Here is a 25,419-nt window from a genome sequence, read left to right on the forward strand (position 1 = left end):
TTCTTACCGTACAATGATAGATAGATAACAGCATGCCAATACCAGGTTCTGTGTTGGCTTGACTTTACTGGTTTTCCTTGATTATGGTGGCCATCAGTATGTTCTGTGACAGGTGGAATCTCTCTCTCTCTCTCTCTCTCTCTCTCTCTCATTCTCTCATTCTCTCGTTCTCTCGTTCTCTCGTTCTCTTGTTCTCTTGTTCTCTCACTCTTTCTCCCTCTCCCTCTACCAGATAGAAGATCCTAGATTAGGAATGCAATGAGGACATGGAAAAAATGAAATCTTGCCCTTGACTGTGATTTGTTTTATTTGTCATCAGACATATGGAGAGCCTCACAATAACAGTGATGTAATTGTTGAAAGATGCTGTATTATTATACAGTGATGTCTAACCCAGACAGACATGGAAAGCTCCATTCTAGCTATGTCACAGGCCACGTAATTAGTGTATTGTATTTTTCAACAAGTCAAGACCCTTTCATTTGGATAAAAAATTTTTTTTAGGTCCTATCACTTACAGTTTATACTCTGTATTCCATAAATCAATAGCCCTTTTTCCGCATGTTCCAAGCAAAGCCTCACCTTGCTGTTGCGTTTTTTGAAATGCTGTTGCGATTTCAAATTTGTTGATTCGTTTTGAGGTTTGTTGTTGTGTTTTTTAAAACGGTAATTTGCTTTCTGTAATGCAGTTGTGTTTGGCACTTCTCCTTCGCTATAGTCATGTATTATCAATCTTGCTGGATGAATCATTTCATTGATAACAGTAACTCTTGAACCGGGAAGTTCAGCTTTCCCATGCAACCCTTACCAGTGCCTCTGAGTTTCTCCTTCATCCTGGGCATGAAGTCTCAGCCCCCCCCCCCCCCCTTTTACACACGCACACACAATTTTCTGCAGTTTTGTCACACCGCAAAGAACATTCAGACAGGTGGTACTCATACAGCAGATCTGGGAGAGATTTGCTGCTTTCAGATAATGGTACAGTGCACCTGGAGATCATATAGCTGAAGTGGAAGCACGTGAGATCAAAATTCAACATTGCAGGACAGGTTCATAAATCAGAGTGGCTGTGCACCAGTTGTACAAACTCCTTATCATTAGCAACAATAAGACACTGTATAATCTATTAAATCCCATGCTGATTTTTTGATAGAGAGGACTCTCAGGCCCTCAACTTTCACGTGAAGGCAAGCTGCTAGGATCATCATATATATACTCATTATAATGTTTACCACACACCATTTACATTTAAGGCACATAGCAGAATCTCTTATCCCAGGTGATAATGTTCCTCTTTGTTAATGCATGCAATCGGTCTATATGGCTAGATAGTTACTGAAACAATTTAAGTAAAATACCCTTTGAGTACCCTTGCTCAAGGGTACAATTGCAATGGCCCACCTGGGAATCGAACCAACAACCTTGGAGTTGCAGGTATAGTTTCCTAACCGTGCTACACTGTTTCCCTACGTTCCACAACTATGGAATGTGAATATTGAATATGACAGCGCGGGGTTACATTCTGCCAAGTCCCCCCCCCACCCCCCTCCTCCTGTGCTTCTGAAACTGCAGCGGTCCCAGTGCCTGACTAGGGAGAAACGGTAGCCTTGGGGGATTGATTAAGGCGTGTTGGGTCTGGCTGCCTGTCGGAGAGCTCTCTGGATCGCGTCCTGCAGGGAGGTGCTTTTCTGATCCATTTACGGTTAAAATAATACTCGCTTTTCTGGAAAACGGGGCGAGGGAGGGGCGAACCCAAACAGCAGCGTACAGCTGTCCCATCCTGGGGGTGGGGCCCTTTGACCCCTGTCTCCGGGGACGACGCCGCTTGTCTTTCTTTGGTTAAACAGAGATCTCGGTGGTACGGAGGGTAAGAAAGATTTCAAGTAAACGTTTGGACATTGCCAGGATTACACATTTTTTTGTGAAGCATTAAAACAGGCACACAGTATACAGATCACAAATGACTACTACTATTTACTGTATATTGATTCTTTCAAAGGCTCCAATCCCAAATCTATCAATGCCATTCGACTGAAAAGGCAGTCGCTTTCACAAAATTAGATGGTAGAAACTAAATTTCACCGAATTTGTCTCTCTTCTGAATTTGAAAGTGAGGAACAGGATCCAAACGGGAAATGTTTTGACACGAGAATGCTCATTCATTGTTGATAAGGAATCAGGCTTACACTGTAGGTATGACATATGGTTCGGGATGAAGATAGACATGTCTGTCTTGGCACTACAGGTGAAGATTTTGCCAGGAGATGAAGAGACGGAGGAGGGATGAGGTGTGCTAAGGGAATCAAATCAGTCCTTGTTAAACATAACATTTCTCATTGAGATGCTCTCTGTCGTTTGAGTTTCTCGCTCTCCTCTCCTGGGAGTCGAGTCTGCTCACTGAGCAAGCAAATAGCGGGGGAGGTGATGGATCACTCTGTTTTCAACATCCATTGATTTCGGAGCTCCATTTGCTGTTAGATTACAGCCTGAAACTTTCAGACCGCCTAAATCTTATTTAGCACCGGTCATTATTTTTCACTGATCTGATTTACAGAAATGGCCATAGACGTAAAATACTTCTAAATGATCAATAATGAGTTTTGGAGTTTTGGACAGTTTTTAGTCCCAAATAATAATTCCAGTAGAAAGAATCTGTTTTGGAAATGATTGACTGTTTTGGGCATAACGCGTTAACTTAGCAGATGCTAATGTAATTTAGCAGATGCTCACCATTTTGCCAAACAACAAGTGTAATTAACAAAAGTAGTAAGGCCACTTGATTAGTACAGTAACACTGATTATGTGCAGCTAAAAGTGGCCCAGATCAGATTTTTTCATCCGTAATATATGACAGTTTGGATGTTCACTTCTGATTTGTGGCACAACTGTATTTATTTTCAAATTATTTTCACATGCAGACACTTGGATTTGACTTGTGTGGCGCTGAAATCGGAATTGTGCAGTCCGCGTTTATTATGCCAGCCTGCACCAGTTGGCAGGGATTGTGCCCTCGATCAAAGACACGATTGGTACAGAAGGGCATGCCTTACCCAACAGCAGGTACGCCGGCAAAGTGTTGTTTGTCAATCAAGAAGATAAAGATGACAAATTTACAGGAGTGGCCACCACTTCACACAGTGCAAGCAAAAGAAATGGAAAGAAACGGTACAATTGCAATGGAAACGGTTAGTGACTTTGTGTCCAGGATTTATGGCAAGAGATGAAATTTACAGAGTACCATCAGTGATTTGGGGGGGTGGAGGGGGGTGCGGCACCAATCGGAAACATCTGGAATTTCCCCTTTTGTTTCTCTTTTCTTTTCCCAGTTGAAACGGCATAATTTCCACCTGTCTCTGAGAACCGCAGTGTGGAATTAACCCTTAAATTCTTGTAGCTTTCTCATTTTAACAAAATGTAGTTTACTAGTGATCTGTTGTTGACAATGACTTTGTGATGATGTGTAGAAGACACGATTGGATGCGGTTCAAAATGACTGTATCGACCGTGTCTGCCTTTCCCACAGAGCAGAGGGGAAACGGGCTACTTCATTCAGCAGGATTGATTTTGGACAGACAACTCGGGAAAACTGTGCACTGAAATTATACCGGTGAAATTGATTGAACGGCACAGGAATTTGAATGTTGATGCATTTTGTCCATAATGTGGAATGGCACGTTACCCTGGGATCAATATGAGATTAAATCAAAGGTCACTGGCTTCTCTGTTCTCTCATTGTGGAAATGTGTTAACAACTTGACCAAGAACTTGCAGGGCTGCAGAATGGCCACATATAGATCTGTCACAGTCTTGAATTGTCCTCTGGCTCAGAAATGTTGGTTGTTTCTTAAAGATTAGTGGCTTTCCTGTACCTCATTAAGGCTGAAACATGTACCATGTACCATTTAAGGAGACACAATGGTCACAGCTCCATCATGTTTTAAAAGCATGTTCATTGTATTATTTTGTTAATATGTGGTGTGCAATGAGTAAAACAAGCACTTGCTCACAGATGATGCACATATTTTACCAGCAGTGCTCCTGTTGTGGGACCAAGTGGCAGAAATAAGATGTTTAGAGCCACTCTAGAAGTTGCAATTTCACATTGGGGAGAAAAGAAAAGACCAAAAATGGCACAAAGGGTGAGTGCTGCGATTGCAGACTGGATGAGTCGATAGGCGATTCATGAAGCAGAAAGGAGCAGTAATTTCTCGCCTAGTGAGATCTGGTATTGTCGGGGGTTATTTTTCGGTTTCCGCTCACTGCCAGGGAAGGAAATCCTGCTTTCCTGAGCTGGGCAGCTGGCTTGGATTCCTGCTGCACAGCTGCACAGAAGGACGGGGTTGCGCAAACAGGATGGCATCTCTTTTCTGCAGCATTTCCTGTGACTTCCCAGGTGACTCTCGTTGGGGTGATTCCGCGGGGGAGCCTGACGACAAACGTCACCATCCCGAGTTAGCCTACAAAAAGCGCAAGAGGGAATAAGCTGCCTTCGCCTCCCCCCACCTTTTTGACAAATATTCTATATAAGTTAGAAGCAGCTTCGTAGAACTGTAGGTCTCTGAATCGGCTCATTCTGTGTAGTTGTGCACATCAGTATTACAGTTAATGAATTAGTAGGTCTTTGCAGCTGATGCTCTTTCTGGTCATTATGTATACGAACATAAAAATGTTATCAAGAGAACAATATAATGCAGTAACACAGGCTCTTCAAGTATCAGAATGGCCTTTGTTTCCCTTTTTCCTACTTAATGTTTTGTAAAAAAAAAAAAAAAAAAGAACTACAGGGAAATACCATTGCAAAACCTTACATTTTAGTGCTACCTTAAACTGCTAAACGTTACATTTTAGTGCTACCTTCCACGAACATGGGGGACTTCTGTCTGTTTTGACAGGTGCTTTACTATGGCTTCTTGCTGTTTTATATTGCTGTCAAATTTCCCTAAAATTCAAGGCATTTATCTGACAATGGTCAGCTTTGACAGTTTGAAACTGATGGACTAAAACGTTGGGACGTTCTGTTGAAAAAGAAAATCCCCCAAGAAACTGCCAAAAACAATCATTACCACATTGCAATTAGATTAAGAATTTTGAAGGCTTTTTTTTTTTTTTAGGATTTTGAGCCTAAATCTTTTAGTCTGCTTTGTCCACAGTAGTAGGCCGCTTCAGCTCTGATCACTTCGCTGTTTATCTGTGCAACATGTGGCGCACGGAGGTCACCAGACTCCTCCGTTGTCACTCGTGAAACAGTTAAGCTCCCCTGTCTCTGTTGTGTTTTCAGATCATGTGCCACATATGGGTGGTGCGTGTTAGACGGTGAGGATCGTGCTGAAAGGAAAGGGTAGACTGCTGAAATTATTGGGAAGACCTTGGAAACAGCACAGATACAACCGACAGATTCATTGGCAATATACTTAAACGCCAACCTGACAACTAGTTGGTATTGTTTTTTGTTATTTATTATTTTATTTTTTTTGCTTCGGTGAAGCAGATTATTTATTTATTTAATCCTACCTTGACTTTTCATGCATTGTATTTCTTATGCTGACCTTATAAACCAAATGCTGAAATCTAATTTTTAAAATGACTTTCAACTGAGGAGATTTTCCAAAAGGGGGTTAGGTCGATACCTGATACCAGTACTTGTTCAGTGCTTTTCTGCTTCGCTGTTGCTGGCGATCTTCTCTCTGGAAATAATGTATCAAAATTTGGGGCCCTGCATATGCACTTTTCACAGATGCACGACTGCATTGTGTTTGGGTTGTTTGAAGGTTAGGCGGTTCATATTTCAGTGTAAAGCATTCATTGGGTAGAGATTTGGCAGAGACGGGCCGACTAATCAGGGAACAACTTTGGGAATGAGCCCTTTGTTTGTCTCCCAGCGAGATCCAAATGGAGAAAACACCATTCCCCTTGTTTCCTGGAGATAGATGCCATTGTTGCAGAATGAACATGCAGCAGACGGTTGCCGAGATTATCGGACTAATCCAAATATGCATGAGGCCCAAAGACTGGGAGCTGCTCTTGGTAGATATTCTCTCTGAGGTCCAGAAAGGAACAAACGTTTTTGTGTAAATTTAAGATTAATGACCGACCACTACTATCCCTATCTTTTTTTATTTAAGGTGACTTTGGCATGTCCATGTTTTATCATAATAGTAAAATTATATGATTCATCTCCAGTGATATGTTGAGGATATTAAATGATGCCCACCCACACTTCCTGAAATTTTTGTGTAGTTCTGGATAATACAGTAAGTTGTCTCACGTTGAAAACAATGCCGCTTCTAGCGAGAGATGTCCTTTCTTCTGTTTAGTGTTTTCAAGATCCATGTGTTTCTGTGTACACATGCTAACCCGCTCAGTAATCAGGCCATTGTATTGTCCTGACCGGTCTACTGCAGCTCTCCTTGCTGGTCTACTGCACGTGCTGTCAGGCCCCTCCATCCCATACCAAAAGCCGCTGTTCAGATGACTCAGGCCTGGTCCTCCAAAGTGGCAGGTTACTGACGTAAGGCCAAATCACAAAATGACAGTTATGCACCACCTTTGCTTTACACAGGTTGTAGTTCCTATGGAGATGCCATTGCGTAAGTAGTGACACTCATTATAAGGTGTGGCTTGAGCGATCCCTGTGATTCAGCTCAGACACACAGAGGAGAAGTACTCTGCAGAATTAATTTCACAGTAAATAGCATGAACTATGCTTTCCCCCCCCCCCCAGACTGTTGTTACACCGGCCCGTCTATGGGACATTGATTTGGTATTGCCTTTATTATTGTCTACAGGGAGTGGAGGTGTAGGTGGTGTTATCTGGTAGGTGCTGACTAAAGATACGGTGGCAGCCCTCTACAAAAAAAGACCCTTATCAAAGTTGGACGGGACCCTTATCATTGTGAGATTCAAAAAGGCAAAACTGTTAATTTGAATGTAAAATTGAAGACAAAAATTTGCTTTGGTCAGAAAGCCAAAACATTATATGTAGCTTATTTCATCCCATTTCTATTACAAGTGTCATGCAATTATGAACAACATACATTTATTCTGTTACTATCCTGAGTTTGGCAAAAATATTTATTTTTTATCGGAATGCAAGTGAATTAATGTAAAATTATAAAATGTCCTGCATTTCGAAGATGCAGCATTCCATGGGCTAGTGCGGCCACTGGAACCGTGTATGGAGGCGTGTTTCGAAGTTAAGGGCAATTGTTGATTCAATCTGAGACAGTTTGTCAGTCGGTTGTTTTATTTGGACCATGATTGTCATTCAGTTAGTCAATTTAAACCTCCTGAAGAACATACTGTACTGTGAGGCAAGTGAGGTCCTCTTTGTGAGTGAGCAGAACCACAGTGATGCTAAATTGATGAGGCATTTCATAACTACCCACAAGATGTTATCAACGCAAGTTCAGCCTTATGTTATAAATAGATAACAATGGGGCCAGAAAGAGATTGTAGGAGTGTTTGGTCATGGGACTTGTAATTCAGATTGCAATTTAAGATTATTGTAGAAAATTAGTCATTTAAAAGTCTAATTTGTTTAGTTCTGAATATTGGAGCAGATTGTGGTGTATATACATTATGACTGAGTGATCCACTTTGGGGGACTTAACCATCAATGTGATGGTTATAAAAATGGTTTGTGGTAATAAATATTTGATAATATTTAGAATACAATTTTTTAAAAATATATGTCTTACAGGATATAGAATATTTTTTCATGTATTAGCGTAATCAATATCCATTCTTGAAATGCAATACTAGGCATGTGATTTTTTTTTTCTTTCTGTTACACATGCGGTGCATAGCATGCCATGTAACGTGTGGCTTGTACTTGTCATTTTTTGAAAGCATAACCAAAAATGCAGAAGCACTGTCCAACAGCATACCATGTTAGATAGTTTAGACACCTACCACAAGGAGACGAGACTCATTTTGCATAGTTCACAGTTTCAGTTCAATTAAAGCAGACATGTTTTTTAGGCATACAGTATTTGAGTTATGAGCTCTCAATGTGGATCACACTCTTGTGGCTGAACCTCACTGCAGAAACCACACCTGAAGAAAATGGCAGATATTTTACACCATAAACAAGATTTAAAGTGGATGTGTTCTCTGAAGTGTTTATTTGAAAGGTTACTTTTGTTTCTGAGTGAGACACTTGGATCTCAGTGTCGTGAGAAGGGCCGTTTAGAAGTGAGCAGTTGGCTCAGTTCACCTTGGAGGGTAGGGTGCTCTCCAGTTTAAAATGAAGATGCCGAGTAGGGTCCTTCTGTCAGTCTTTCAGGCCTGTGTTCCTGTAAGGCAGGGCTCTCAGGATTCAGTGCCCAAGGCTGCCTGTTCCAGTCCAAACGAGCAGCGCAAATCTCCATGAACTGGCAATTAAAAGCGGAAATGGGTAGACAAGGGGAGATGCTAAAAGAAGACATTGTTTGTACTCTTGGCATTTAAAGGGGTACTCCTGGGAAAAGAAGCCGTACAAACGAGGTGGACTTGTATGAATCCAGCCCCCAACTTTCTTAAAAAATACACAGCATGACCCTTTTATTTGAAACATAACAATAAAGTCAGTACTTTAGGGAACTGTTTGTTTGTTAGAGTCCCAATGGCTAAAAGCTTTGCAGTAAGATTGGATATTCCCATGAATTAGCTATTCTTCTTCATGGTTACATAATGCTGCCTTCATTATGTTTATTTGGAAGGATGACAATGGGTGGCAAAACACTTTTCAGCTTGTCTTCAAATGCCTTTGGATTCGAAGTAGAAGCTTGCTGGTTCTGTTGTTCCTTTCCAAACTTGTGGGGTGTTTTCAGGAGAGAGGTTTTCCATTTGACAACAACAGAACTGAAATTGGACTGAAGCATAAGGCTTGGGAAAACTAAATGGAGTTTGCCACTAATTGGTTTCTCAGCAACGGATTCATTATACTTGCTGAATTTGTTGTTTCACTTTTTGAATACAGTAAAAGTGCAAAAAAATACACATACATATTCAAAACAGATCTTTTTCTAGGGCAAGGGTCCCCAACCCTACTGAGGGATAAGTTGCACTGGATTACAGAGCCAGCACTTATTTTAGTATGAAAAAAAAAAACCAGGAGAGCCTAGGACTGTCCAGGATCATGATCCCTGCTCAGGAGCTTTCAAGTGCCTGGTTAGCTGACCACATGCTTTTCGCACGATTCATGCAAGGCCCTTCTAAACTGACAGAGGATGTTTCAGCAGTGAGATGAGCCTGTAGTTGCAGTACATATTGCAAGTCAAAGTTAAGGACAAGTGTTGATTGAATCCTATTGTTTTTGAAAATCTTTGAGAATCTTTGAAATGCTGAAACTGAGGAAGGGAAAGCAAGATGGGGATGAGTCATATAGCATGAAATGTTCTTTATGCCTTTGTATTTTTTGTAAAGTTTGCTCACTTTGCTTCCATGAATGTGGCAAAAGTGTAGTTCTAACTGAGGTGCTACAAGCCAAGTCTGATTTTACATGATGAAAATTTCACTCCTGTAAACAAATATGGATCTATCTTAGAAGCTTTGCTAGCTTTTTAAAATTGTGCAGCACTGAGAAGAAAAGCAAATATTTATGTGCTCATCATCAATTGGGCACCCAGTCAGATTTCAAATCTGTTCAGAATGTTCAGAGGTGTGAGATTGCTCAGCCCTGGACAGAGCTTTGGTTCAGAGATGTGTGATTAGATTTTTCTTTGCGAAAGTAGAATGAAACCGTATCTTGATGACCAGGCCGTCATCACACCAGGGAGGAGCTGGAGCGTTAATGCCAAGCTGATAATGTTCACACACTCAACCACAGCCATCATCAAGATCTCTTCTCTAGCCTCCTTGGCTTTCACGGTTCTCTCTTGCTCTTTCTGTTGCTCCTGTCTCAGTCTGTCTGCCTGTCTTTTTTTTCTCTCTTGAACCCACTTGTAAATGCGCACTCACGCACATAAGCGCACACGCACACACACACACACACACACTTTGTGTTCCTAAAATTGAACCACTTGTGACCATGTGATGTGCTGAATGTGCCTAAAAAAGTATTAACTTGCTTCCACTTCCCTCTCTCAACCTTCACTCCAGTGTCAAACATTTCACTCTTTCTGAAATAGGCTAGTTTTATTTGCAAGCCATATATGCAATATTCATATTTTATTCATAAGTACTTTATGTACTGTTAAATGCAGGAGTATTGGACCGGTGACATTATTTTTGTTGTTTTGGCACCGTACTCCAGCACAATTGTTGTTAATTCAGCAAAGTTTTTTGACTCACCCTTTAGTTTTAACCTGACTTAGGTATAGTATATTATAACTCATAATATACTTTCCCTAATTACTACCAATGTAAAATTCACTCAGAGTCTACTAACATGAAGGAGCTCATTGATATTCAGTTGACCTTCTCACACCCTCCATTAGTCATTAGATTAGCTATTGACAACCATGTCTGAGCAGCCCCAGTGCCTGGCAGTGAAGACGCACGCTCGCCTCGAATTCGACATGGTCTAACTATGGAAAGCTTGCTTATTTGCCGTTGAAGCAGGGGTTTTAATCTTTAAAGCACAGAGGTACAATCTGAATGCTGTGAATGTCACCTTTTCTCCAATGTTTTACCCGTGGGGTAATTGCGTATACCTATAAATTTTACTAGTGCGAAAGGTATTGGGGTCAAAGACAGGCCTTTCAAATACATCTGTGGGTGTCAGGAAGTCTTGACACAGATTTATGTGGTTTATGAAAGTAAACCACACCTTGGATATTGAGGGATATTTCTGCCTGTACATGTCATTTTTAACTTCTCAGCTGAGGCAATTGTTGATTTAGAAAATCTGATTATAAGAACCAAGCTTCAGGAAAGGACATGCAGACTGCAGGTTTTGGTCCACAGAAATCTATGTCCACAGTACTCCTCGCATACTGACCTCTGAATTTGTTAACAGCACTGTTCTTTTGTTAATTTTGTGTTTTGTGGTGTTGTCAAGGTTGACAAAGAACATTTCTCATATTCAAGTTTTTGTTCATTTTGTTCCATTTGTTAATTCTTAACATTTCAAGTGGTTTTAAAGACATACATTTGTTGTCTTACTTGTTAATGGATCTCAGACGTGTTACTCTGTTTATTCCATGAACTTAAATGTTTTTAGAAACAAAAATAGAAAGCACTCGAAAACTGACCCCAGTGAATATGTTAAGTTCATTACTCCAGGCACATGCACAGGGCTTTTAAAAGGCTGACCAACAGCCCATAAACATTTAGTGGACCCAAACTGCACATTTTCCTTTTGTTCTTCGTGCTCTTGGTTTGACACAACATACTTTTAAATAAGGTCTTAATAACCGTAAAAGGTCTTGCATCTGCTTCCTGCGGCAGCCCTTTCCTCTTCCATGGCTAATTTGAGTACCGCGTTTAATAATTATGTTAGACGGCAAATTCTGACAGCAGAATGTCAGAACAGCAGGCCTCGTCAAAGGACGGCCACTGTCAGCGTATAAAAGAAGCCCCTCAGAAGCTCCAGGGCCATCTGTGTTTCGCACTTTAGGATCCGGTTGTCTCCGCCTCACCAGCTTCTGACAAACAAACCGCACCGGGTGTATCTGACCATTTTCTGGTTCACCTCACGTGACCACACCCCGGTTCGGTCGGGGCTTGTTCTGTACCTGCCGTGTGTGGCCGAGGTGGTACCAGCCGACCAGCATGATGGTGGGTACAGGCTAGAGTGTACCTTTAGTGTGAGGAAAGGCTTCATTTAATCATTATAGTGTAAATTAAATAATTGTCATTGTTATATTACTCTGTCAGTTTTCACAAGATATAACACATTTATGTTTGAGTCACTGTTTGAACATTTCTATTGTATTTCTAAGCCAAAAACATGTGAACATAGTTGCCTGAGATATTCCATGGAAGCTCAGAAAATACAGTGATCGCACACTAAGGTTGTTGTTTGATACATTAGCTTCTGTAGAACACCATTTCCTATGTTTGGTCACACTTCTCATTTTTTGAGAAAGCACACTTACAGAACACTCTGATTGGAGTTTGTTGATCACTTGGAGATCCTTGAAGACCTTCAACTTAAAAAAATAACTCTATAGGCCTTATTAACTCAACAGTTCCTACAAAGTTTTCAATGCCTTTATTTATTGTACCTGACACTTCCCCTAAGATTATCAAACAAAGAGACTGTGAAAACCTAAAGATGTCATGGCTGCAAAAGCTAGTTTTCTTGAGTGTGTTTACCTATAGCCTATGGACGTCTAAACCTCCAGCCTGAGCTGAATCAAATAAATGTCTGTAAGAAAAAAATATGTATATTTAGCAGAAGCAAGTTCAGAGTAACTGACCCTTCCTACCAGTGAATTTGTTCACTAAGCACTGGATTCATGTCTTCGGATGGCTCGCTTGCTTTTGATAGGGACTGAACAATGAGAATTTATTGGCACAAGCTTTGCCCTTATGGCGTACGTAAACAGCATAATCTCTCTCAAAGGAGGGACCAAGTGCTCATTCAAAAACATAAGCGACTGCCCTTTCTTTGTTCATAATGCGGATCGTCTTTGTGTTGGCACAGGACAGCAGAGAACGGGATTTGTGGCCTGGCACGGTTTGGTAATAAGCCGGTCCTTGCGTTGTTTCCTCTTGCAAGGGAAGACCAGTCACCCGTGACTCACCGCGGTGTCACTCCAGCGTTTATCTGTGGACGGCAGTCCAAGAAAATCTGGCCCACGTTAATTAGCCTCGTGTTCTCGTTACGTTTGTCCAGTGGCTGCAGTTGAAGGCAAGACACGGCTGCCAGATCGGGAGATGATGAAACCCGGGCTGAAGTGGGGTAACGGTTTCAGAAAAGCAGGACGAAGGAGCGACTGACCTTGAAGGTCGTGAGAGAGACCTGATGCACAAGGGCAGCATGTTCCTGTCTAATTTGTATCGTCATGGCGATGTATGGCCAGACGTTGTGTGCTTTGTTTTGTTTTTTGTGTGAACATTTTTGAGATATCAGTATGCACATGAAGAAATGGGTATCCCCCCTCAAGTTTCATAAACAAATGCAGAGATGCCAGTTTTATGAGTTTATTTTAATACTGATTTGAATTTTTAAATTATGGTTAATAAGTCTAATCTCTGTTACTCAAAGGCAAAGAGCACTGTGGCTGAACATTATGAAACCATAAATCTCTCAATATTAAAAACATGTTTGTGAACATAAGTATTGTCACATATGAGCCTGCCTAATGACAGAGGCTAGAGTTTCCAATGGATATGGTTTCCTCTGCGGCATCTAATAAATTGGCTAAAGCTACTGGCTGCTTAAGCAACCAAAAATAATCACATTAAGTGGTCGCCCTCCCCCCCTCCCCCCTTCCCAGAATGTGAATATTACCAGTCTGTTGTTGTTTGATAATGGCTCATATTTCCTAATGCCTTACAAATGAAGAGGAGTTTAATCGTGTCCGGTTGCAAGGCACAATGTGCCAACCCGGGCAATGTGTTTAATGGGATGGGCCCACTGGGACTGGTCTGAATTAAAGGCCATTTAAACAGAGACTCAGAACAAATCTTCAGTTCAGTCAAAATGAGCAACAATGACAGGAAACTGTATAGAAGTACAGTAATGAATAGACCAGCTACCGTAAGACTTTCGAAGACGGAAAGTGTGCATAAGCAGTTCCTCATTCTCTTACCAGTGGCGTGCAGCTGCGACTAGGAAGTGCTGAGCTGTGTGGCCGAGATCGATAGGAAATCACTGCTGCTTTAGGTTTAGAGCAAATCGCTTGGCCAGCTGTGGCAAGGTTCAAGCCTAATACACGCAGAAACAGGGCACACGATGGAAGTGAAGCGAGTGTAGCAGCAGCCTCTCTTTCTGTGTTATTTAATGAAACGTTTTGCCCAGATCTGCGTCAAAAATCACTTGCATGGCAACAGCCGAATCATTCACATAATCATCAACAGCAGTGACGTGCTGCATGTGCATGGAAATTGTGGGATCTTGTGGCATTCATGGCTTTTTAATGGTATGTCTCTATACAAAAATTGGTTGTAGATGTTGAGGACAGGGTGGATTGTTCAGATGTTCTTTAAAAATAATCTGCATACCATACGCACGGCTGCTTTGTGGAGAGAGAGAAGGAGAGTTGGTCATACAGGGTTATCCGTAAGCTTCTTGCAGTAGAAGAGCTTTGAGTGAGCTCTCGTGTAGCTTCTAGACTGAGGGAGAAAGAGCTTGCAGGACTTCTACCTCTTCTCAGTTTCAGACGTCATTCAAAAGGCTATGAGGTGGCTGCTGGTTGTGAACAAAACAAGTACCTTGATAATTTGCATTAGATAATTATGTATATTGTAAAAAGGAAGATGCCCAATGTGCTTCAAGCCACATAAATTAAAGACAACTAAACAGGTGCTCAACTGCCAGTACAGTCAAACTATAGAGAATGAAGTCTATATACGGACAACTTCTCGGGAACTAGGCCAAAATAAGGAATGCTGAAGCTCACTGAGCTCGGAGTAAGACACTGCTTAATGAATCAAACGGACGTTTCGACGTCTACGTTGTCTTCCTCGGAGACAAAACAGCAAATGTTAAATTATATTGTATATTTTAAAAAAGCTTTTCTGTACTGGTAATTGACTGGTGATTTCTGTTAACAAGTTACGGAGTCACATGATGCATGTTCTCCTCATGCCACGCCTTCAGGGTCACAGGAGCTGGACTGCCACTGTTTTCCTTCATGAATAAACACTGAGGAATACGCACAGTAACCATATCCAAGCCTGTATTATGAAAATACGAGCTTTTGCTCGGCCAAAACAGACCCTTGATGATTGAGCAGTGACGCAAAAAAGATAGGTGAATTTTAATTTAAGTGAAACTGGAGAATAAATATTAGAAGTGCATCACATTTTCCCTTCTAGACCCTGAACTGTGACACGTGCATCCAAGCAGTGGCAAAAAATAAATTTGGTTGCCGAAATACCACCCCTGTTGATTTCAACTGATTTTCTTGCCACCGATTATTCAGTTTACGTAAACAAGAGGTTTATCTATTTAGGATCTGTAAAAAACACCCATACAGTCATTTGATTGTTGTATTTTTGCTGCGATGGCTGCCCTATCTGGGTATGTACTTGTGGTATGTGGATATTAAGTTGTACCTGATAAAGGGCGAGGCATTTGGGCCCCCACAACCTGTTTTCAAGACTCAAAAAGTTATTAAATCAGAACTGTGTCTTCATAACTTCTAGCCTGTTTGCAATCTTGCACATGAATGGTGCTATGAAATATGCCATATGGGAGAATATTAGTGCACTCTTCAGCTATGATAAGTAGGCTATTATATGAAGTAGGTACCCTCTAGATCATTTGGACTTTCAGTGTTTATGAACATTAAGGTAGGTTTTGTTTGAATTCCATAAAGAATCGTCTTGTTTGGTTGAGTTGCTTATACTCTTAAAGTAGCTGAGTATGTTTGAACATTAAAGCGTTAATGTTGTAGTGTAGTTTTTGTAGTGGAGAGGGCCTTCTCTTAATGGATCATTTCTTGAAAGGGCTGCTAACATGCTGCTCTATTTATTTAGCCTGTTTTTTTTTTTTTTTTTTTTACGTTAAGTTCCCAACTTTCATCGATCAGTCTGCATGTCCATACTTAGTTTCAGACGGTGCATGTGAGTACCTGAGAATTTTTTCAGGGTAGCATCGTGCATTGACCTCTTACGGATGATTCTCATTTTTGTTGTTTTTTGCGTCGTTTTTAACTTTTTCCTTTTGCCTTAACGGTTCTTATCATACACAGACATTGCTTTCAGCATCACCATTCTCTCAATGTGCTGATGCCAGCTTTTCCCTGACATTTCATATATGCATTGGTTTTCTTACCCCATCACTGCTAGGTCAAAGAATTTCAAGGTCCGTAAGTGGAGATGGGCCAGAGGTCATCGAATCACTTGGGGGGCACTGCCTGCACCCCCTCGATTAGAACCAGCTGTTGGCGTCTCCCCTAACTGTGAGCGTAAACATCTGCCAGGACGTTCAGAGAAAACTGCTATCAAGAGAATGAACAATTTACCCACCAAAGCAAAGATAATGGGTTTATATTGTTTTGGAGACCTTTTCAACAAACATAGGAATAGCAGCAGAAAATTCAGAAGCTGATCGTACTGTGGTTGATTGAAATGGGCTGCATCTCTTGAGTGTCAATATGGACTTAAATCGGGTTCATGCGGTGTGATTCCTTTGATATTTGTGAAAATTTGATCTGCCACTCCTGGTCTCTCTTAAGTCTTCTGTAATGTCAGGATTTCTTATTCTTTTGATTCATCTTTTTTAAACATCAGCAGCAACAGCATGCTATTGAACATAATTGTTGTTTTTAATGTTGATGCTGGTGCTATTTTAATGACTTATAAAGATTGAGAAAATTCTAAATGGAAGTTACAATATCAATCTGTTTATCAGTAAATAGCAAGCATTTTATTCTATGCTGTTGGATACTAGACTCTGCACACTGGCAAGACAAACTCTTATGTGGTATTGGATGGTTTCAGACAACATGGTGATATCTGTGTGTTTAAATAGGTCTCATTTTCTCATGGTTTGTTTGTTTAAGATTCATCTGGTCAGGTTTCATTTGGTAATTACATGTCACCTTATTGATGTGTCCAATCAATGCCTCTGTAATTAAAGTACATCATTTAAGTTATTTTTCATTCTTTCATACTGCTGTTGAGGTCACTTTGAGAACATGGTGGTTGTTAGCTCTAGTTTTCTCTAACCCTATGTAATAAATTATCTGCATTAATGTTTCCATATTGATTGCAACAAAGCTGTTTTGATATATTTCAGAAAGTCATGTCTGCATGTGGAAGATCCCTGGAATTAATAATCTTATTTCTCTCTTTCTTTATTGCTCTTGAAACTGACGTTATACTCCTTTTACTTCACAATGAGAGTCCATGTGTGTCACACATTGGGCATCCTCTAAGATCATATGGGCCTGATCACATAACTGCATCAGGGAAACGTGTCATTTTCCACCAATGGTATTTTATACACTGAGCGTAATACTCAGCCAACCTCTCTCTCTCTGTCCCTCTCCTTGCCACCGCAGGCGTTTCTGCACAGGATCCAGCAAACGGCAGACGATCAGCAGTGCCTTTCTCCAGAAAATGTCAAGGTATACACTTTTTCCTAGAATCAGTCTTAAGATTGCAGGGATTTGATTGCATGTTACAGATATAGCACAAAGTATCACGCTCTCCTCAGCTCAACTCACAGCCATAATCTAGCAGCTAGTCTCAATCTGGCGCGGTCTTAATTTGCTGTCCAGCGAGGGAAGTCAAACATATGTTGTGCAACTAACATGTGATGCAAGTCCAAAATGTGACTATGTTGGATGCTTTTAACCCCAAAAAGAAAGAGTTATTTTATACATTTACAAATATATAAATTAATATTTAAATGTATATTCACTGCTAATATCACTGCTTATTTCTGGTTCTTTATTTTGCCTCATTAGATTGAGTTAAACGATCATGGTGGGAATGTGTCCTTCCCTACACCCTTTTTAAATCAGACGTTTGCGGGCTTGGAAGTGGGGTGGTGAATGCTGAAGTTCTCATATTGCTCTTCTGTGAGGGAGAGATAATATGTCACCCCCATGCCACCCAGTCTGAGGACCGCTCTTCCCCCACATCTGTTCCAGGGTTATATTACACCACACGAAAGGGGGATATAATTGTTTTTGGGAGGATCTGATACGATTGTGTTTTCTTTGTGTCACTATTAATTAGCTTAGCAGATGCTCTCATCCAGCACAATTTGCATCGTACGTCTTACAAATCAATTTGGCTCAACGTTTTCTGAAGAGATCTGGGCTAATTGTTTTTGGCTGTAGGTACAGAACCAGTGCCTCATGATAAGTAGAAAGGAAAAGGAAACTGTGGTATATCCTGAATACTGGCATGACTATAGAGCAGTGGTGTCCAATCATGCTATGGAGGGCCGAGAGTATGCAGGCTTTCATTCCAACAAACCAATCACTATACCTTTCACTAATTAACACACTGCCAACCAGAGAGGAGTGAATTAATTAATGGAATCAGCAGGTGTAGTGATTGGTTGTAATGAAAACCTGCATAATTTTGGCCCTCCGTGGCACACGATTGGGCACCACTGCTATAGTGTTCTTTGGTATTAGGGGTAATATAAATAACTACTTTGGTTTCTTTTTAAAACTTAAATCAGTATGTGTATAACTTCCAATTTTTCCAGATTAGCCAGCTGGCTAATTCATTAACTTCTGAATGACATTTTCTAGCCAAAGAGATAAAATTGCTTTCAAGTCTGCTAGCTACCTAGGTAAAGTAGCTAACATTAAAACTCTATGTTGATATTCTGTAGCTAAATATTTACATAAATGTACAATTCATTTTGTTTTGTAGTAATCCATGTGCATGTAAAATTATTTACAGCTATATCGCATATTTGAACATTGGATTTATAATGGGCCAGTCAGCAAGCAGAATTAAAACTATGTGTTCTGTAAGCTCGGATTTATACCTGCAACCCTCTGCTGCCATGCTACTCTGTAACTCTGGAATTCAAAACATACTGTTGATGTTTTGAATTCCGGAAAACATTATCAGCCACATTGATGGTGGCCACTTTGCGATTGTGCCAAATGTTCATACTAGACAGAGTAAGGGTAGCCATGGTCTAATGACTTCTCAAGTGCTATCCTGCATTCATTTTTTTTTACTCTTTTAGCCAACACTCCATCTTTTCATAGCAGCACCAGTGAGTTCTCCATTTTGCATTTATACCTTTTCCCAAGTTGTCAGCATCCATATTAATGAGATGGTGTGATGCTGTGCCTGGGAAGGCACAAACTATCTTTGTTCTGAATCACCGGGAAGCTGTGAGCTCCACAGCAGGCTGGAAAAACCAGGACCCGTCAGAGCAGCGGCGATGCCGCGGTGGGGCCAGCTCTCCTCTCTAACAGCCCCGCCCCGTGTCCTCTCCTCACCCCTCTTCCCTCCCTTATCACTGAAGGTCCTGTTCTCCAACATTGAGGACATCCTGGAAGTTCACAAAGAGGTCCTGGCAGCGCTGGAGTCCAGCCTGCGGCCCGAGCCTCAGCCACAGCACGCCCTCGGACATGTTTTCCTCCAGTTCGTAAGTACAGCGCCCCCTACGAGCCTTCGCCGCTTCCCAACCAACAAAAAGCTTCCACTGGTAATGTTTTGCTTTGAAATTTATTAAACCGTCCACTTCAGACATTTCCATGATATTTTTTGCTAGTAAGCTGATTGCTGGCATACGAATGAGTGCACCCCAAACTGTGATGGCAAGCCAGAAATCAAGTGTTCCTGCTTTTATGCTCGGCTCACCTCACCCTCGATTCGGTATAAGACTCTGCTGAATCCCTCATGCAGAGAGTGTTCACAGCTGTTCACGTTGAGCAGGCAGGCGTGCAGTCCTGATCGTTCTATGATGATCTCGCCTAGCGTGTCCAGTGAAGCTCCAACCCGCCCCCGTCAAGGAGAATCTTTGCACTCTAATTTTGCCATATGGCCAGAATGTTAGTTACAACCATTGTGTGTACCGTGCTGGTCTCGGAATCCTTTAATAACACGATAAACTGACCCGCCAGACTTGCCTGCACTGGGAAATCTGAGGTTTCATATGCCCCAACCAACGCATTCGTTTTCAACAGAAATCATCACAATTTATCAGACCTGGGTCAAATACGTATTTGTTTTGGGTTCAAATACTTTTCTGTGCTCTGTTGATCTTGCCTGGTGTAATTGAGCCTGCCAATAAGACCAGAAGGCGGGGTTTGCACTTTTTGAGGGTATTTCATTGGTTCCAATAGACCAGACAAGATCAGTAAAGCGTTGAAAAGTATTTGAATCTAAAACAAATACGTATTTGACCCAGGTCTGCTATTTGTGTAATGCTTGAAAGCCATCAGCGCACGTCAGGTGAGGTAGAAAGCGAGAGGGCCCTGCAGCTGAGACAGGCTGCTGTCAGAAGGCTCATAGAGCCTGTTGTCAGAAGGCTGTCAGAAGGCTCATAACGGACATCGGCTCTCACAGGTTTATCTGTGTTTCGAGAATCGCTTGTAATGTGTGGCGCACTTTCTGTAAGGTTCACAGAGTGCTACATTTGAGTCCGTATTAGAACGCAGCGTGGTTTGAAGTCATGTGGAATACAAATTTCAGCACCTCCTGCGCTCGCTGAGAAAGATCCATGTTTCATCAATGAGGTGACCTGGATGTCACCATCAATTTTACATGCCAGCAGAAATCATCCCAGTGCATTTCAGTACATTGGTTTTTTCTAAACATTTCTCAATTCATTTTTTCTTTGAATTGAGTTTATTTGTTCCTTAGCCTCCGGCTGGGAAGTGCCAGGCCCGTATTGTGCAGGTCAGCACACTTGGCCTCATTTTGTCGAGCCGCCATGTCACGTCCAGTACCCCCCTCCACCCCACTGTGATATGGGTTCCTTTAGGGAACTGCAGGCCGGACGGGTCGCAGGAATTCTGCAGGGTAGCACTCCGGCCTTCTGATGGGGGTCGCCTCGTTCCAGACGCACCACCCTCCCCCCTCCATCCCTCTGCCGTTCTGACGCGTGATTGGCTAAGGGAAACCGCTAGGGGAATTGTCTGGAGCGGGGGGGCGGGGGGGGTGGAGAATCTGATTGCCATTATGCTCCGCTCCTGGGGGAAGGTGATGACACACCTCCCCCAGGGGCTCCAGCTCTATGTTCTGGGCCCTCCCCTCCTCCCCACATTCGCTAAATTGATCGCCCAATCTTATGCTTTCTGGCCTTCAACCCCACCCTGTGTCAGACTCCTGCTGGAGGTATTTTTTGTGTGAAATGGACTTGTGTTATTTTGTCCTTGACATGCTCCCGGTCGCTTGACGAAAATGAAAGCAGTCGTTCTCAGGTCTCTGTTTTGCCAGACTATTCTACACTCTTCAGTTCCCTCGTGGAGCCAATCAAACTCATACGTGTTCACTGGCTGGCGTGCACAATTTTAAGAAATGATTACATCAAATTGGTTTCACGCTTTACCAAACGGAAATTGGAAATTAAAGCGCTTCAGTCTTATTTGAAATACATTTCTCTTTTTTTTTTTTCTCCTTTCAATGAAGATGCAGGCTACGTGAATCCACTGAAGCTGCACGCGTAGTCTGCTTATTAACAGTTCCTTCGAAAAATGAAAGGTATCTCAAAGACAGATGCCCACGTTTATTCTTAGAAACAATCAGTAAGCGCTTATTGTTCCGGTGAGGTTAATGTAGCGGCGAATTAATACATTCGCTGGTCGAGGTGCAAGACTGACGCACTCGAGCGTCAGAGGATTATTATTAGACTCCAGGAAGATTTTGTAATCCTTTTGTATCACTCTTGGGCTGTCCTAATGGCTTTTTTCTGAGGAAAGATAACACCCCCCCCCCCCCCCCCCCCAAAGTGTTCCTGCAAAGCATGGCTTTTCCCAAAGCTCAGCCAGGTCTGCAAGAATACATGCCCAGAGAACTTGCAGGTGTCAATGTTGCCACCATTCCCTAGCTTTTTTTGGTCTGAGGCACAGTGTCTTATGAAGTTTATATGCGTAGACTTATTTTCTTTGTTCACTTCATCCATTTTTGTGCGCATGGATTTCTTTATCGGTGGCAGAAACCACCCGAAGGGGCGTTTGAGCTCGAGTCCAGTCTCCCAGAAGCAGACCTCCTTTCAAAACTGAATTTGTGTGAGAGAAGCGAGTGAACTGGCCAGGTTTGAGATGGGGAAAAAAAGGAGTGTATTATAAATGACTTGGCTTGTTGAGGGTTTTTTTTTTCTCTTTTTGGTGGGGAAACGGCTCAGAATGCTCAGGCTTCCTGTGGCTCCGGTGGCAGTCTTTTGAAGTGAACCGGCAGGAGCCGTGCAAAGGGCGCTTTGTACCCCGGCTCCTGTTTTCGTCCGTGGCCTGGGTCTGGGCGGGCCCTTTAAGCGTGATGTCTTTCATCTCTGAATATTTTTGTGGAGTAATGATATTAATGCAGAGGGACTACATTCTTTATTTGGCATGGCTATGTGAGAAGCTGCAGACGAGAAGTACTGTCCTCAATCGTCATGTGTACATTATACATTGAAAAAAGCTTATATCCTTATATATTGTTTATTATATTCATAATTGTTTCTTATCATGATTTACAAAATTGGCAGATTGAAACAGCACACTGCCATCTATCATATATAAATGCCCCCAGTGCACTAATGTACTTTCTTTCTGATTGAACACTGAATATTGTTATGGCACAGAAAAGGTGTTATGTGCCCTTTAAAGGGATCTGCAGGTGTGGGGAGAGGAATTGTGTTCTGTAACCTCTCAGGACGGTACGGCTTTATTTCCTGCCACATCACAACACAACGTGGTAATTCATCTTCCTGACTTGAGGTTAACCAGATCGGTATGCTATTTGGATGTCCTTGCGTCGGTTAAATTGAACTTGACTTCTTGACTCTTGACTGAACTTGAATCGCACTTGGCTACAGAGTGTGAAAACGAACAACTTCTGCCCGGGAATGTTTTATGAGGTTCATCTTGTTTTCCAAAAAAATGCTCATGCCAAATTTTCTTCTTATTTTCAGAAAGGCAAATTCTCGGTATATGGAGAGTACTGCAGTAACCATGAAAAAGCACTTAGACTTCTAATGGAATTGAACAAGAACCCAAATGTCAGAACCTTCTTACTGGTGAGTTTTGTCTTTTTTTAATTTTTTGTAAGGGATGTCACAGTGTACATTTAGTGGATACACTTTGATATTCCGTATGTCATGACAAAGCCCATAGGCCCATTGTTTTGATACAGTTTACGAGACTTCGGTTTACGAGGTCATCTCTTCAGAAATCTTTTGGATTATTTGTTGGCAGTCTAAATTATTTACAGCGACGCTTTCCACATTCCACTGCTGTTGCTGGCTGAAAGGAGAGGTTCATTTTGACATGGTGCTCGTACTCCTACGAAAACCCTTTCTATCCGCACACATGGGGATCAGACCTGCTTCAAATACGTATTTGTTTTGGATTCAAATACTTTTCTACGCTTTACTGATCTTGTCTGGTGTATTGGAACCAGTGTAATACTCTCAAAATGTGCAAACCCTGCCTTCTGGTGATATTGGCAGGCTCAATTATACCAGGCAAGATCAATAGAGCACAGAAAACTATTTGAATCTATAACAAATACGTACTTCACCTAGGTCCGATGGGGACACATACACCTGGAAACATACAGCTGAAATATAAGTATTACTATTATTATTTGACATGTACTCATTCATATATAGATCTTAATTCATGCTTAAAATGTAACGATAACTTACTATTACTCTTACTGACCTTTATCCAGGGGTGGCAATTACTTTTAAAAAAGTAACCTATTTAAAGTAATTGGGAAACCGCTAACTAACAAGCATTGGAGGTGATAGCCCTGTCTTACTTGTGTTATGAACCCAGTTCATTAACAGAATTCCCACGTTTTCGTTACTTTAAATTGCAAAGGTTTATTAGGACTGATGGTGTTTGCCTGCCCTGAAAGGGAATGTTTGTGCATTGCATCACCTGTCTGTGCTTCCGTCAGAGAGTGAGAGAATAACTGCCGATGCTGCAATCGCCTGTCGGTCGCTCGTGACAGGGCGACGCCTTGTTAAAAATACCAATGCTGAACAGGCATGCCTCTGGGGACAAATTCTGGGTGCTGCAAGTGCGTAAATGTGAAATCTGAAATTTTGTCCTGCTTTTTGTCCTTTCATATTTATTTGGAAATAAATAAATTTGACAAAATCAATTTGCACTTACAAGCAACTTCATATTTTGTCTTGTTGCTTACACTATGCTGTGACCTGGGTGTCCTCATTCAAACTTTAAATGACATTAAAGCAGAGATTAGGGTTATTTATTTGTGAACATTGGGTCCATTTCTTACCTGCTTCTTTTCAAGGTCAGTATTAGCGTTAATGAGCACCTGTTTAGATGCAGTAGTCATTCCTGTCCATCTGATTTGAATTGGTCTATTAGACTAAGCTGAACCCACAGGTACATGCAATTAATACTTCAGAGAGATTTCCCACGCTTGCATTGATTTGTATGTCTGCATGCTCTTAAATATGTTGTTCATTGGGCTTTTCTACTTACAGAGTGTGCCTTACACTTAGGAGGGACCTTCTTATCTGTTTTATTCTATTATTGCTTGTGCCTTTGGTTTCCTAGGAGAGTTATGGGAGGCAAATTGCAACTTATTTAAGGTTTTTGCCAAAGTAAGCTGTTCAATATAACTGGCAAACCTGGTGTTTAGACAATATGGCATATACCATGTCTTATCTTATACTATATCTTATCCTCCTTTTGAATGATGAATGATGGTGTATATTACATACATGATACATATATTATGTACATGATCCAGAAATAGCTATTTTGTTAGAATTGAAGAATTGAGCAGTGTACATAGGATGGCTTGAAAAGTGCAGGAACAACCAAAGGTACACGCACATGCACATGCACACAGGCACACACACACTCATGCACACTCACACGCACACACGCACACATACACACACACACACACACACACACACATTGATCTATCATTTTTTTAAATCCTCAGCACTGCATGCTGCTGGGTGGAAAGAAGACCACAGATATCCCGCTGGAGGGGTACTTATTAACACCCATTCAACGGATATGCAAATATCCCCTCTTGTTGAAGGTAAGCAACTATCTTTCATTGATGTGCATCTAAAAACCCCTTTGGACTTTATGAAAACCCCATTTTCTTTTCACGCTACCAAAACTGGCTTCACTTCAGTGGAAAAGGTGTCCGAGATCATGCAGCCTTTATTAGTGTATTTGATTGCGTCTTTAGCGATTCTGGTGGAGACACTGTATTCTATTCAGCGGCCCCTATCCAGCCTTGCAGTTCTTGCAGTGTCACACACAGCAAGCAAAAGCGCATACAGTATAATACACTGTGGATGCAGTCTGTTCGTTTTGTTTATGTCTCTCAAAATGGCCTCTAAAGGACACTGTTGGTGAAGGCTCATGGTACACTGTCTGTCAGGAGAGCTTACCGAGATACTCTGAGTAATAATGAAATTCATAAATAAATGTACATACCACACAAGAGAAGGTGTATGGTGCCATCACCTAGCTCAGTATGAATGTACCATGTCTCATGTCTAGCTTCTGTATGATTGACCTCAGTGGTAGGGGGGAACAGAAGGTTAAGACACCGTTTTCCAGAGATAGCAAAATTCTGGTATTCCCTTCTGTTGAATGAGAGGCTAGACAGACAGGACTACCCCCTGCATCAGCATGCAGAAATTTTGAGTAAATTTTGACAAACCAATACAATTCCCTGCATCTAATG

At 41.5% G+C, this 25,419-nt stretch overlaps 1 protein-coding gene across 1 annotated transcript in view; it reads left to right on the top strand.

Annotated features, from left to right (window-relative positions):
• Window positions 1-25,419, top strand: part of LOC118211983 (phosphatidylinositol 3,4,5-trisphosphate-dependent Rac exchanger 1 protein-like) — an 81,350-nt gene that overhangs the window by 1,563 nt on the left and 54,368 nt on the right. Inside the window, exons 2-5 of the mRNA XM_035389614.1 lie at window positions 17,103-17,168; window positions 19,046-19,168; window positions 22,640-22,744; window positions 24,658-24,759. Coding sequence (XP_035245505.1) covers window positions 17,103-17,168; window positions 19,046-19,168; window positions 22,640-22,744; window positions 24,658-24,759 — 396 coding nt within the window. The remainder of the gene's footprint in view (window positions 1-17,102; window positions 17,169-19,045; window positions 19,169-22,639; window positions 22,745-24,657; window positions 24,760-25,419) is intronic.

Source organism: Anguilla anguilla, chromosome 13 (assembly GCF_013347855.1).
Source record: "Anguilla anguilla isolate fAngAng1 chromosome 13, fAngAng1.pri, whole genome shotgun sequence".
NCBI lineage: Eukaryota > Metazoa > Chordata > Actinopteri > Anguilliformes > Anguillidae > Anguilla > Anguilla anguilla.